Source organism: Solanum dulcamara, chromosome 10 (genome assembly GCF_947179165.1).
Source record: "Solanum dulcamara chromosome 10, daSolDulc1.2, whole genome shotgun sequence".
NCBI lineage: Eukaryota > Viridiplantae > Streptophyta > Magnoliopsida > Solanales > Solanaceae > Solanum > Solanum dulcamara.
Window position 1 is genome coordinate 48,426,899 of NC_077246.1, and position 15,196 is coordinate 48,442,094.

The 15,196-nt window shown below is 34.8% G+C and overlaps 1 protein-coding gene across 2 annotated transcripts; it reads right to left on the reverse strand.

The window, feature by feature from the left end:
• Positions 1-1,041: 1,041 nt before the first annotated feature.
• On the reverse strand, positions 1,042-5,592 carry LOC129870544 (uncharacterized). Of its 2 annotated transcripts, none has more exons than XM_055945355.1 (6): positions 4,947-5,592; positions 4,664-4,867; positions 4,424-4,588; positions 4,292-4,345; positions 4,058-4,204; positions 1,042-1,624 (listed from the first exon to the last, which is right to left on the reverse strand). In XM_055945355.1, the coding sequence occupies exons 1-6, from the start codon at positions 5,082-5,084 to the stop codon at positions 1,247-1,249; spliced, it is 1,086 nt and encodes a 361-aa protein (XP_055801330.1). In that variant the 5' UTR covers positions 5,085-5,592; the 3' UTR covers positions 1,042-1,246. The 2 variants fall into 2 exon arrangements, with proteins under 2 accessions (XP_055801330.1, XP_055801331.1); XM_055945356.1 differs by lacking the exon at positions 1,042-1,624 and adding an exon at positions 1,631-1,970.
• Positions 5,593-15,196: the final 9,604 nt, after the last annotated feature.

Here is a 15,196-nt window from a genome sequence, read left to right on the forward strand (position 1 = left end):
TGAAAAAAAATCAATGTTGCATATTTGCTTAAAGCCATGAGTCTAACTCACGACTGCTGGTACAGGCTAGTCGTTTATATTATTTATTCTGTTTTATCCTTGTTTAAAGTAGCTTGATGTTATAGCAAGAATTGGCAATTGATACTTCTTTTTGTTAAAGTATTTTATTCTTGGTGTCGAAGGATTATTATTGTGATAGTAAGATGAAGCTAGGATTTCATTTCTAGAGTGTGGGTCTTGTCATGGATTATGAAGTACTGCTACTGGCGATGTTGGGAATAGAAGGAAAGATTGTTTTCAGGGGATGGATTGTGATGATGGCTGTTAGAACCAGGTAATTTGTGAAATGGAAGAAGTATCTGGAACACCCACCGCAGAAATCAGTGAAAATACTAATGCTTGACGTGAAATGAATGAAAAGGCCATGCTGTATAATGCAACATCGATTGAGAACTAAATGGAAAGAAACAATGCTATAACAAGTTAAATTACACTGAGGATAAAGGAAAAGGTATGGAAAAAATAGAGACAATTTGTATATTTCAATTAGTTGTGGCAATTGTTTCAAAATGAGACATTACAATCTCAAGGTTGACACTAGACAGTCATAGAATAGAAGTATGTACACGATTGAAAGAAGAATCTGTGATAACTATATGATTTTCATGTCTTCACTTTAAATATAATCAATAAACTACTCTTGATTATATATTATCGTCATTTGTTTCACAAAGACTAAAAGTTCACTTGAGCCAAGAAAATATTGTAAAAGAAAGAAGACAGGAGTAATAAACACAAAATCATATTATATTCACTATTTCCTTTTTCCATGTTCACAACTCTTTAATTAAATGTGGTATAACTAATTACACGATTGAAAGAAGAATCTGAGATAACTATATGATTTTCATGTCTTCACTTTTAAGTATAATCAATAAACTACTCTTGATTATATATTATCATCATTTGTTTCACAAAGACTAAAAGTTCACTTGAGCCAAGAAAATGTTGTAAAAGAAAGAAGATAGGATTAATAAACGCAAAAGCATATTGTATTCACTATTTCCTTTTTCCATGTTCACAACTCTTTAATTAAATGTGGTATAACTAATTAGTGGATCACCTTTTTGACCCATATTACAATAGAAAGAATAACCCCCAAGCTGGCAAGCTCAAGAACCAATCACCCCAAAACTGTAAAGAAAAAAAAAGAAAAACAAAAGACCATATACCTTTTTAGTTTTAACTAAGAACAATGTTGGTTTTTACCAGGACCTCCATAATAAAAATAATGACCCCAAACAGAATTAATCCCTCCTTGAATATCATAGCAATTTGGATGATCAGCCACAAGTTTGAGATTTGTGAGAGGTACTAAGCTATTGTCTGAATCAACTACTTGTAAATTTCGAAAGTAAGAAGCTTTGCCAAATCCTTGTGCAGCAAAATGACCACTTCCCATTTGAGTTGATGTGTGAAATCCAGAGGGATTACTGTTCACTATTTCACCTCCAAATTGTATCATGCTTGCTGAACTCCTAAGATGTGGAAATAAAAATGATGGCCAGTACCCTACAATAACTCCTGACCCAAACTCTAGCCACCAATTCCCATGCTTGGGATCCTGCATGCGTCAATTACTTTGAAATAATTTTTTTTTATATCAATTCAATTCATGTCGTGACATGTTGTAAAATAATAAATTTCAAAAGTCTTTCATTGCTTTAATGACAAGTCAAACTATGTCATACATATTGGAATATCTTAGAAGCGAATTCAAAATTTGTAGTCAATGAATGGGAGGAGAATTTTTTGGGAAATTATGGTAACATAATTAATTGATTGTCCAAACTTTCACTTGTAATTTTACTATATATACATAATTTGAAACCAAGATGATGGATACATTCTTGCTCACTGTTTTAAAGGACCACATTGTGCTGCTCACTGTTTTAAAGGACCACATTGTGCTGATCGAATCAAAGAAGAGGCTTATAAGAAGTGAGAACAATTAAGAAATAATATTGTTGTGGTACTTAGCATGAGTTTCACTTTTACATAACTAACATAAGTACGAATAAACATTACTGTAAGCTATTGCTAATTAAGCTGGCCAGCTGAATAAAATGATTTCCAAGATGTATTCCTTTTAACATACATTTCGAAGAAAAAAACATTAGAATTGGAACTGTAGAACCATGTTTAGAAAGTCACTGTCAAAACAAAGGCCCTGACTCTACAAGGAGGGTGTGTTCGGTAGGGAGAATTTTTTTTAATCAAAACTTTTAGAAAATATTTTTGATAGAAAACAAGTTCTTTAATAATAAAATAAAGGGATAAGGCCGAAATTTCAGCACCAAACCTAAAATTAACTAGCATCTTATTATCTCCTAAACTATTTATAATAAAATAAATGGATAAGACTCATATATGCTATCAAACTTTGAGAAAAAACTTTCTATATCATTAGTTAAAAATTTAGCTTATTTATGCTATTTTCGTTTGAGAAAAAACTCATCTATATCATTATTTGTAAACTAAAAATATTTTTGATTTTGTAAAATTATTTTGTAATAGGCCACTTCATTAACTAAATTATTATTTAAAATAAAAAAGGTTCATATATATCATCAAACTTCGAAAAAAGGCTCATTTATACCATTCATTAAAAGTTTGGCTCATCTATGCTATTTCAGTTAATAAATAATGGCATAGAAAAACTTTTTCTCAAATATAAATAGTACAAATGAGTCAAACTTTTAACGGATGACATAAATGATCATTTTTTCAAAGTTCGATAATATATTTGAACATTTTTCTCAGAATAAATTTCATCCTAAATACTGACGTGCCATAGATAACCAAACACGTATCCTTTGTGTGTATTACACATGCTTCACATTTGTTTTTAGTATTAAATCTTTTTTTCTCCATATTGAAAAGATTTGTGTTGCCTTGTGATGAGATTAATAACGGATTGAGAATCCTAGTAAGTGGGTGTTCTAATTTGTGTAGATTGTTGGTGGTAAATGTTAGTTAATTGGGATTGTTGGGTGAGATTATATTTTGAAATGCTAGGATTTTTACTCCGATTGACCTATGACGACCGGAGAAGACGACTATTGATTTGTTATATGGAGGAGAATCCTGTAATGGAAAAAGAAGAGTCCGGCTGGCAGAAAGGGATAAGGAGATGAAGTGATGGATGAGTGTGGGAAGGTTTATAATGTATGAATGCTACGCCGGAGAAGACGATCGGAGAAACGCTGGAGAAGACAACCGGAACACAATTTTTCACAATGGGAAAAGGTTTGGTGGAATGGTTTAGGAGTCTAATTAATTAGATGTAATTAATTAAGTAACATCCACTTAAAAAAGGAAAAAAAGACCAAAAATGCCCTTAAATTATTTGAAATGAATAAAAATACCTTCTATTTATAGTTTGGTCCAAAAATATCTTTATCATCAATACTTTGATCTAGAAATGCCTTTATTATTATTTAATGGGTAAAAAATGTCCCTATTGTTACAAAATGGATCAAAAATACCCTTTTCCGAATAAATATATATATTTTTTTAAAAAATAAATTTTGTTCCTTATAAAAATATTACTTTTAAGAACTCTATTTTTGTTTTCTTTCTTTTTAAATCACTTTAGGTAGTAAAAATTTAGGAAATTATTCTATTCTTCGTAATCTCATTTTATCAATTAAAATAGAATAATTTTATGTATTCTAAGTTTTAACGGATAAACACTCCTTGGAAACAGCCTCTGGCAGAAATGCAAGGTAAGGCTGCGTACAATAGACCCTTGTGGTCGGGCCCTTCCCCGGACCCTGCGCATAGCGGGAGCTTAAGTGCACCGGGCTGCCCTTTTTTTTTAAAAGTTTTAACGGATAATATATGTCATATATATAAGATCATAATAAATTCATCATTAATTTTTATTCAAATAACGATAAAAAATAATTATAATAAAATAAAATATATTTATCTGAAAAAGAGCATTTAAAATAATATATTCAGTTTTTGTTTTGGGGGTTAAAAGTGTAATTACCTTCCAAATCAATATGGTGATATCATATTGACCACCATCATAAGAGGATGTTGGAGAAATTGCAGCCCCAATAGCTATTTTATTATTGGTCTGGACAAATCCTGAACAAAGCAAATTGTAACATCCAGTGGTTTGATATGCATCACTCTGTATAATTAATTACAATTATCCCATCATTAAATTTAAATAGGTGGAAGAAAAATGCACTAGCATATCTATAGAAAGAAAACTTACTGTCCAGTAGGTAAAGAACCTGGGAAAATAGTCTCCATATATCTCTGGGCTAACCTGTTAAATTTTTTAATGATAATCAAACTTTATATTATTATGACTAGAAGAAGAAATAATATATAGGAGGATGCCTACCTGCCAACCAGCTTCAATTGTGTTGAGATCGTCAGCAAAAGAACCAGAAATAATCCAGATTTGTGATAAACTGAATTCATATTGGTTGGATATTTGAGGTGCCCACACATTTATACTTGCTTTTGCTCCATAATATTCATCTCCACTTACATAACCAACTGCATGCTGCTTAATGAAATAACACACATTACTACACATGTGTATGTAGAGGTTGTTGAAAATAGAATTGATGAAACAAACCTCATGGGCACTACTTATGGTGTCTCTTTGAATTGGTGTTTTGATTTTTCTGCCAAATGTTTGAAGAGAAGAGGCTCTTAGAATGTCTTTTTCTCTTGTTCTTCTAATTGGTATTGTTCCTTGTGGACATGTTTCACCAGACAAACTCCACAATTGAAAGTTTTCCAATTTCATGGGATTTGACTTTGGCCTCTCAGGGGGATCCTACAATCAACAATATAATTAATATTCTTTCAGTGCTAAATCCAATATAGTTGGAATGAGGAATTCAAAGTGGATTTACCATAGGCTTGTTGCCCCTTAGGTGAGGGTGATCAAAAGCTGGTTGTTGATGAGATAATACACAATCTATAACATCTCCATCAGGACTCTGCATCACTAATAAGTAGAGTATTTTATTAGCTACAGGGGGAGACGACATGAATTAAGAAAATAGTAAAAACATGCCTGAATTGTTTTGAGGGAAGGCTTATTGATCTTCAGGAGATGATCTCTAATAATCATCTTCTCTTTCCATGTCTGATTAGAAATTATTTGAGTTTGCAGTGACCAAACAGGACAAACAGACAAGATAAACCAAATGGAAATCTTGAAACAGCTATAACCCATAATTCTTCTTCTTGTATTAATATGTTGCTGTGAACATTATATTGATTAGTATGTTTTTGCCAGCAAATCCATCAAGCAGACTACTTATTTACTTTCTCACCATTTTCAACAACTGAAATTACCTGAACTGAAATTTCTATGGCATGAGCTATGAGTAGAAATTGAGTTGACCATGGTGAGGTTGGGGGTGTGGGCAGTTAAAATGCTTTTACTCATCAAGACATGCACTAATTTCTTTAAAAATTGAGTGGAGAGAGAAAATAATGTTTCTTTTTTTAGAGGACTCGTGTTTCCGGTCTACAATACAAAGACTGAAACTTTAGCTTTTCTGTCAAATTTCGCACGCCATAAAGTTGTATGCTTAAGCATGACGCTGACATATGGGACTCTTCGTTTTTTCCTTTTTCTATATCGAGACTTAACAATTCCAAAGAATGTTGTGGTTGCTGTCGATTACTGCTATTCTTTACTTTGAGTTTAAACACAGATAGGAATTACACTTCCATTCTCTCTTTCCTATTCTTTGCTTTAGGTCTCTCTTCCTTATGTTCTTTCTGTCAGCTAGCTTTGCATCAAACTCCGACTAAATACTATACTGTGTTTTATATTTTTCACAAAATCGAATGACACCCTATCTTAATATTTTCTTCTGTTTTGGGTTTAAAATTTTTTGGTCGAAATGGATACATTTTATCTGTGTATAAATGATAGTTTATTGCATAAGCCACCTTTGGCGTTATACAACGACATGTCCCTTAAATTTATCAGTAAAATTTATTTAGATATTCAAATTACGATATGTTTTGATTCATCACCTGAATCCATGATAAAATAATTTCATAATTTTTTTTATGTGTATTCTCAAGCATTTATTACGTAAATAAGTTAACCACATAAATATCACCTCTCATTTAGTCATTTTCTGCGGTAAACAAATTCACAAATTCATATTTTTTGGGTTATGACTATGAAGACTTCCTCCCCCTCCTTTTCTCTTGTAGTAAAGAACTTAATACATGTTTGTTACACGGGAAAATATTTTCTATAAACAACATTTTTACTTTGAAAAGTTTTTCTAAATTATTTTTCATGGTTTGATTATGTAATTAAAAAAAAGTAAATGATACATGGTGGTCCTGTTAATGAAAGGACCAGGTATGTGAATAGTGTTTTCATGATATTTTTAGTACTAGTTAAGTGTAGGTATTTTGCACATGTGTATTGCATTAATTAATGATATATATATCTTTTCAGAAAATATTTTATCCATTTTTCTCAGAAAAATCTATGGTGCATTCTTTAATTCAAAAGGCATCACTAACCATTCGTAGTATATTATATTATTAAGTATAATTTTTTATGAAATAACATAAGTTTTTTAAGATAAAAAAATACACTTAAAGAGAAATATTATAAATCACCATACCAATAATTAAAGAGTAAAGTTAGATGCAGAAAAATATTTTCTATGAAAAACTCAGACCTTGACATCCGAATCTAGACATGACCTCGACGATCGATTGGCATCTAACTCCGACACTTGACTTGAAACATGACTTTTGACTTCCTCACTCGGGATTCGACATCCAAATCGAGACCCGACATCTCAACCAGGATCCGACCCCGATACCTCATGTGGGCCCAATTTTTGAAGCGGGACCTGACCTAGACTCTCGAATCGAGGCTTGACTCTTGATCCAGGATCCAACTTTCAAATCGGACATGACCCCGACTCCCGAGCTAGGACTCAATTTTTGAATCGGGACTCGGCCTCGGCACTTGACACTAATGATTGATTTAGGACTCGGCCTCAAAATCTGACTTTCGAACTAAGATCCAACCTTAACATTCAAGTCGGGACCCAACTTTCAAAGCAAGATCCAACCTCGACACCTGACTGGAAACCGACCCTAACAGTCGACCAATGACTCAGTTTCTGAATTGAGATTCGACTTTGATATCTAATTGCGATGATCGATTCAGGATCCAAATCCGACCGTTGACCTATGACCCAACCTCAACTCTCGATCTGAAATTCGACTTTGATATTCAACTCAAAACACCATTCCAACACCTGACTCAAAATTCGACTCTGACACTCAACTCAGAATTCGACCCCGAAGCTTATGTAGGACTCGACACCGAAATCCAGATTCGATCCCGCATCGATTTGGGACCTAAGAGTTCATAGAGGTTGGGAGTCGTTCTCGAATTTAGAAGCAGGAGTGAAAAAAATTATTAGTTTACATTTGAAAGTTTTCTTAAAAAAGGACATCGACTAAAAGAAAAAAAGTGGACTCCTATAAAAATGAAAAAAAAGTAAGAAACAAAAAAATGGTAAAGCCAAATGCATGTGTTTAATATATAAAAAATATTTTATTTCAAATTCTTAATGTAGAGAATTTAACTCCTAATAAACCTAGAAAACATAATACGTAAATAATATGTTTAGGTTATTAAATAAAAAATTATAAAAATACCTTGATTAACTCAATTTCATTATGCACAAACATATTTAGTTCTAAATCTCTCCTTATATTATTAGGATTCATGGAATTTTTCATTATTTTAGGATACCTTAATAAACAAAATCTTCTACTAAATATTTTGAGTTGGCCAATTATTTTAGGATAAATTATTTTAGGATTTATATTATACTCCATATTTAATATCATTAAAATAATAATATAATAATTAAAGAAAAATAGTGAAAAGACAATTTTGTCTAAAGAGAAGTCTTTTAATAAAAGACAAAAAATTCAAACAACATTATTAAGACCTTCATGCTTTTAATATAGTATAGATTAAATGTTGATAACTTCGTTGAAATAAGTAATATAAAATACAGAAAATGGTAAAAAGAAATGCCCTTAAATTATGTGAAATGAATAGAAATGTCTTCTATTTATAGTTTAGTCAAAAAATGCCCTTCCTATGAATACTTTGATCAAAAAATGCTTTTATTGTTATTAAATGGATCAAAAATGATCTTTTTTGAATAAATAATGTAATTGATTAAGAATTCTAATTTCACTTTGCAAGATTCCCACGTTAGTTATCTACATAAATTATTTGGTAGTTACATTGAAAACGAAAGATTCCAACTCTTTCATATCTTTGCAGGAACTAATTAATAATTAGTGCAGTGATGTAGAGTTTTTGGATAATTCAAAGAAAAATATATGTATAAAAATTATGTATGATATATTAGAGATTTTTGTTTTCACTCTTTTTCATTATTTTTATTACATGGTAATATTTTTTTTATTTTGTATTGATTCATAAATTATTTTCTCTTTGTTTACGATGTATCATTTCTCCTCCGTAGAATGTGGTTTACGAGCAATTTCGATTTCGATATTCGGCAAGTTAAAATGCATATATTACTTAATTATGGTGTAGTAATAAAAATGTAAGTTAAGATATGTATTCTTTAGGTTAATGTAAATATTAAATGTGGATAAATTTTTATTGTATATTAACTATTAAAAAAATATGGTATTACCGAATACCGTACCGAACCGAAGTTTGATTTACCGATTAGCGAATTACCGAACCGAAGTTTGAAAGTTCGGTATTTGGTATATACTTTGAATTACAGATTACCAAATTACTGAACCCGAACTTTGAAAATACCGAACCGAATACCGAACGCCCACCCCTAGTCATGGGGAGCAGAATCCTAGGTAAATTCTCATATTATTCACAACATAATCATTATTTTCTTTGCTAAAGCATCATTAAGTGTGACTAAATCAATCAGTAACCCCCTCCATTTTACTTTATGCACTTTTGTTTTTGGGAAACTACAACTGAAAAGTAAATGCTAATAGACTTGTTTCAACCTATTCCCTATGAGATCGAACCCGCCTCTTAGTTGGGTAAATATATTGATAATGATCATCTATATTTATTTCGAGAGGTATACTTGAAAGTTATCAAAAATGGCGCCGTTGCTGGGGAATACGACTTAGAAATATTCTATTAGTTGCTATTTCAGTTTGTAGTTCTATTTTCCTAATTTTATTTTTTCTTTTTGTTTTTGTTTTTGGAGGGAACAAGTAGTTCATGGCAAACACCCGCAGTAAGGGTGAACCACTGCTTCCCTTCGATCCTAAACTGAAAAGTTCAATTCAAAAAAAGAATGTGCAAGAGCATTAGGCGCAAATGCTGAGAGAGCTTGCTAAAAATCAAGCCAGGGATGATGCTGACAACAGGGATGCACTTAATGAAGTAGTGAGGGGCAGAGATCAAAGACCTGTGAACTTTTCCCTAGTTGATGATAATGCTGATATAGATGGCGCAGGAGCTATTGGAGATATTTCGAGAGGTATACTTGAATGTTATAAAAAATGGCACCGTTGCCGGGGAATACAACTTAGAAATATTCTATTAGTTTGTATTTCAGTTTGTAGTTCTATTTTCCTAATTTTTTTTTGTTTTTAGAGGGAACAGGTAGTTCATGCCAAACACCTGCAGTAAGGGTGAACCACTACTTCCCTACAATCCCAAGTTGCAAAGGTCAATTCAGAAAATGAAAGTGCAAGAGCATGAGGCATAAATATTGAGAGAGCTTGTTGAAAATCAAGCCAGGGATGCACTTAATGAAGTAGTGAGGGGTAGAGATCAAAGACCTGTGAACTTTTCCCTAGTTGATGATGATGCTGATACAGATGGCGCAGGAGCTACTGGAGCTATAGTCCTCCCACCACTATCTGAAGGCCTGAAATTCACTATCACTAATAATATGCTGCAAATATTGAACCTAAAAGGAATATTTAGCGGAGTAGCAACTGATGATGCTAACCAACTCTTGATGAACTTTATCGCCACCTGCATGTCATCTGAAATCCCTGGGGATTAGTCAATAAGCCGTACGACTATGTCTTTTTTCATTGTCTCTATCTAGGGAGGCATTGAAGTGGCTGAATAAGCTTCCACATGATTCTATCACAACTTGGAGGGAGCGAAGGGAAGCATTTCTGGAGAGGTTCTTCCCAGCATCCAAGAAGTTACAAATCAAAGATGAGATTAGTTCTCCCAAGCAACTACCTACTAAAGCTGTACATGAGACTTGGGAGAGATTCAGGCAGAAGTTAAAGCAGTGTCCAAATCACAACCTGACTGATAAGCACTTGAAGAAAGTATTCTATAGGTCTTGCAACTTCATGACCAAACCAGTCATAGATGTGGCTTGTGGTGGTTTATTTATTTTTAGGACATTTTAGGAAGCCACAAAAATTTGGGATCATCTTGCAAAGAATGATAAATCCTAGTACACTAGAGACACTGATATAAGAGGTTTTGACTTTCCATTTGAGATGTTAGCGGCGCAAAGGCAAAAGGAAGAGGAGCGTGATCAATACATGGCTCACATGAGGATGCAGATAGATTTTTTGACCAAGCGCTTGTTAGGTGGAGGGCTGGAAAAGGTAAAAACTATGGATATTGAAAGTCAATCTGATGAACAAGAGTTTGATTATGAGGAGGAAGCCAAGTTTTTGAATAGCCGAAGGGTTTCCAACCATACAATTCTAGGAACTAAGGTCAGAACTTTCAAAGGGATAACTACTATGATCGGATCTGAAATCGTGATCAAGGAAGTTGGCAGAACAAAGAAAACTTCAAGAATGACATAAATGGGGTGTATCTTCCACCTATGAACAGACATCAGGCTGGAAACAATAATGGTAACTCTAATATGGAAGACATAATGACAAAATTCCTATAGAAGGTTGAGGCGACCGAGTTTGGAGTCAGACATATGTGAGGAGACATGACTAATATCAGCCAATTGGTAGATTCACACTCCACCTCTATTAGGTAGTTAGAGCAGCATATGGGCCAGTGGTCAGCAGGATTAAATCAGAGGAAGACTGGTACTTTTCCTAGCGATAAGATGCAAAATCTTAGAAAAAATGGGCAATGCATGGCAGCGACAACGAGGAGTGGTAAGGTACTTTCTGACCTTATTATTGCAGGCATTGAGCAGACAAAGGATACAACTTCTGAGATTGATGAGCTTGCACTGAGATATGCTGATAAGGTAGTTGTGTTTGATGATGATTGTGAGGTTGAGAAGTTGGTATTGGAGAAGGAATAGGCTGATGTAAACAATGGTACCAAGCAAAATGAGGCAGAGGTAGTTCAACTATTGTAACTTGTTCGCAAGAGGCCACCTCCATTGCCCCATAGACTAAAGAAAAAGTTGAGGATGGAAAGTTTCTGAATTTTATTTCTATGCTCAAGGAGATATCGAACAACATCCCATTAGTGGAAGCACTATAAAAAATGCCAGGTTACGCCAAGTTCATGAAAGATTTAGTTACAAAGAAGAGGACAATCTCTTGTGAGCCAGCCGACAATCTACATCACTGCAGTGCCATTGCTACAAGGTCCTTGGTTGGAAAAAAGAAAGATCTAAGCGCATTCACCATACCTTGCACCATTGGTGCTTTTGATTTTGCAAGGGCCCTATGTGATTTGGGGGCCAGTGTCAACCTCATACCGTTAGCTATCTATAGGTAGTTGATCTTGGGATCCCCCAAACCGACTTCTATGCGGCTACTCATGGTAGATAGATCTGTTAAATGACTAGTAGGAATTTTGTGTGATATGCTAGTATGAGTGGGCCTGTTAATCTTTGTTTGGCAATTTTGTCATACTTGATTGTCAGGTTGATTTTGAGGTCCCTATCATCTTGGGGAGACTATTTTAGCAACTGGTAGAGCAATGGTGGACGTAGAGCGCAGAAAACTTACATTCCAACTATACAATAAAGAAGTCAAGTTCAATGTATGCGTCTCCATGAAGCAGCTAAAAGATATAATAGTGATGTCTGTGTTCGATATCGAGGTAGAGAGTTCCGTTGATGTGCCCATTGAGGAAAGGCTTGTTGTTGAGCCTTTAGTAGCTGTAATCATGAATTTAAAAGGTGATGGTATTGAGGGATATGATAAGTCTATGAATGCTTTAAAGGTTATAGGATCACACACCTATGCCCCCAAGAAGCTTGATCTTGACTTAAAGAACAGGCTAAGTCCTCCCGCTAAACCATCCATAGAGAAGCCGCCTGTATTTGAGCTCAAAGAATTGCCAGTCCACTTGAGTTATGTATTTATTGGTGAAAATAATACTTTTCTGGTGATTGTTGTTATAGATTTGAGTGAAGGACATGTTACAACACTGGTTGAGATATTACAAAGGTACAAGAAGGCAACTGGTTGGACTATTGCTGATATTATAGGTATTCCTCCAGGCATTTATAGTTATAAAATTTAGTTGGAAGAGGATTAAATTCTAAGTATTGAACACGAGAGGAGACTTAACCCGCCTATGCAAAAGGTGGTGAAGAAGGAAATTATCAAGTGGTTAAATGCAGGTGTGGTATATCCTATATCAGTTAGCATCTGGGTTAGCCCTGTGCAATGTGCCTCTAAGAAGAGAGGTATGACTGTCGTTGTAAATGATAAGAATGAGCTGGTCCCACTTAGGCCAGTCACTAGATGGAGAGTCTATATGGATTACTAGAAGCTTAACAAATAGACTTTGAAGGACTATTTTCTAATGCCCTTCATGGACCAAATGCTAGATAGGTTGGCTGATAGAGGTTGGTACTATTTTATGGATGGGTACTCTGGCTACAATTAGATCCCTATAGCATCAGAGGACCAAGAGAAGATGACTTTTACATGTCCTTATGGTACCTTTGTGCTCAAGCGCATACCATTTAGACTATATAATTCACTTGCTACATTCCAGGCTGCATGTTGTCTATATTCTATGACATGGTGGAGGACACTCTTGAGGTATTTATGGAAGATTTTTCTGTGGTAAATGATACTTTGGATGACTGTTTGTTGAATCTTAGCAGGGATTTGCAAAGATGTAAAGAGGTCAACCTAGTCTTGAACTGGGAAAAATGCCACTTCATGGTCAAAGAGGGTATTGTGCTGGGCCACAAGATTTTTGAAAAAAGTTTAGAGGTCGACAAGGCAAAGATATAGGTGATTGATAAACTGCCTCCTCTTATCTTTGTAAAGGGTGTTCGCAGCTTCTTGGGTCATATAGGTTTTTATAAGCATTTTATCAAGGATTTCTCTAAAATTTCACACCCTTTGTGCAAGTTATTAGAGAAGCAGATAAAGTTCTACTTTGATGAGATGTGCATGGAAGCGTTTGATTATTTGAAGGAGAAGTTAATCTCAACACCATTGAGTTTTTCTCCATATTGGTATATGCCCCATTTGAGATCATGTGTGATGCTAGGGGGTTGTGTTAGGGCAAAAGCGTAATAAGATCTTACATCTCATATACTATGCTAGCAAGGCACTGAATGCAGCCCAAAAGAATTATGCTGTGACTCAATAGGAATTATTGGAAGTAGTGTATGTGTTTGAGAAATTCAGAGCGTACCTTTGGGTACCAAGGTGATAGTGCACACTGACTATACAACCTTGAGATACTTGAAGACTAAGAAAGATGCTAAGCCAAGGTTAATCAGATGGGTGCTACTGCTTCAGGAATTTGATTTTTTGGTGAAGGACCGTAAAGGTAGTAAAAATCAGGTAGTTGACCACTTGTCCAGGCTGGAAGATGAGAATAGAAGTAAGGACGAGCTTGACATCGATGATTCCTTCCCAAATGAACATGTCTTGGCTGCTACTCTTGATCTTATTCCTTGGTTTGCTGATTATGCTACCTATCTTGTTAGTGATATTATGCCTTAAGATCTTACTTTCCAACAGAGGAAGAAGTTTTTACATGATGTTAATAGGTACTTTTATGATGAACCATATTTATTCAGGATGTGTGCTGACAATGTCATAAGGAGGCGTATTCTAGAAGCACAAGTGCTATGTATTTTAGAGGCTTGCCACTCATATCAAGTAGATGGACACCATAGTGGGAGACGTATTGTGCAAAAGATACTAAAATGTGGTTAAAACTGGCCCACTATTTACAAAGATGCTCATGATTTGGCGAAGAGCTATGACTAGTGCCAATGGCAAGGAAACATATCCAGGCGTCAAGTGTTGCCTATGAAACCAATCCTAGAGGTGGGTTTGTTTGATGTATGGGGCATCGATTTCATGGGGTCATTTGTGAGCTCATATGGGATGAAGTACATTCTTATGGCAGTTGACTGTGTCTCAAAATAGGTGGAAGCTATAACCTTACCAGATAATGAAAGCAAGAGTGTTACTGGTTTTGTAGGGAGAGACATCTTTTCCAGGTTTGGTACTCCTAGGTATATCATCAGTGATGGGGGTTCCCACTTTTATAATAAGATCTTTCGGACCCTTTTGGTGAAATACGGTATGTGGCAACAGAAGGTTGCTACTCTATATCACCCCCAGTCTAGTGGGTAGGTAGTGTCATGGTGTGTTCTGTGAGTGCAGGGTCTCAAAGGAAGAGAAAAACATTGAAAATTGACAAAGTTTCCTCATCACAAGCACCTATACAGACCGTATAAGAAACCATGTCCCATGGTGGAGTGGCATAATGTGCACATGTGTAAGGTACTTTAGGAATACGGGAGGGATTATGGCTCGTGATGAACTTAACAGACCATTTTGCCTTCCGTGAATCCGATATAAGATCACTCACCTTTTCTCTAAAGACTAGTACTAAAGGGGGGTGGGGGGTTTACGGTCCGTGAAGAACTTTACAAACCATTTTCCCTACCATAAATCCCAAGTGAGATTCCATCTTTTGTCCAAGTCCCATTCCACCAGAGAAAATACTGCCCGTGGTGCTCTTCACGAGTATCCACCATGGATCGTGGAGCCTAAAAGTCTAGTCACATTTTTACCCAACCCGGTTTTAAATCAATTAGGGTTATTGGGTTTATTACCCAATTGCACGCAAAATACAGGCTATTTCCCTTCTTGCTCACTATAATCCAACATAATCTAAAGTCCC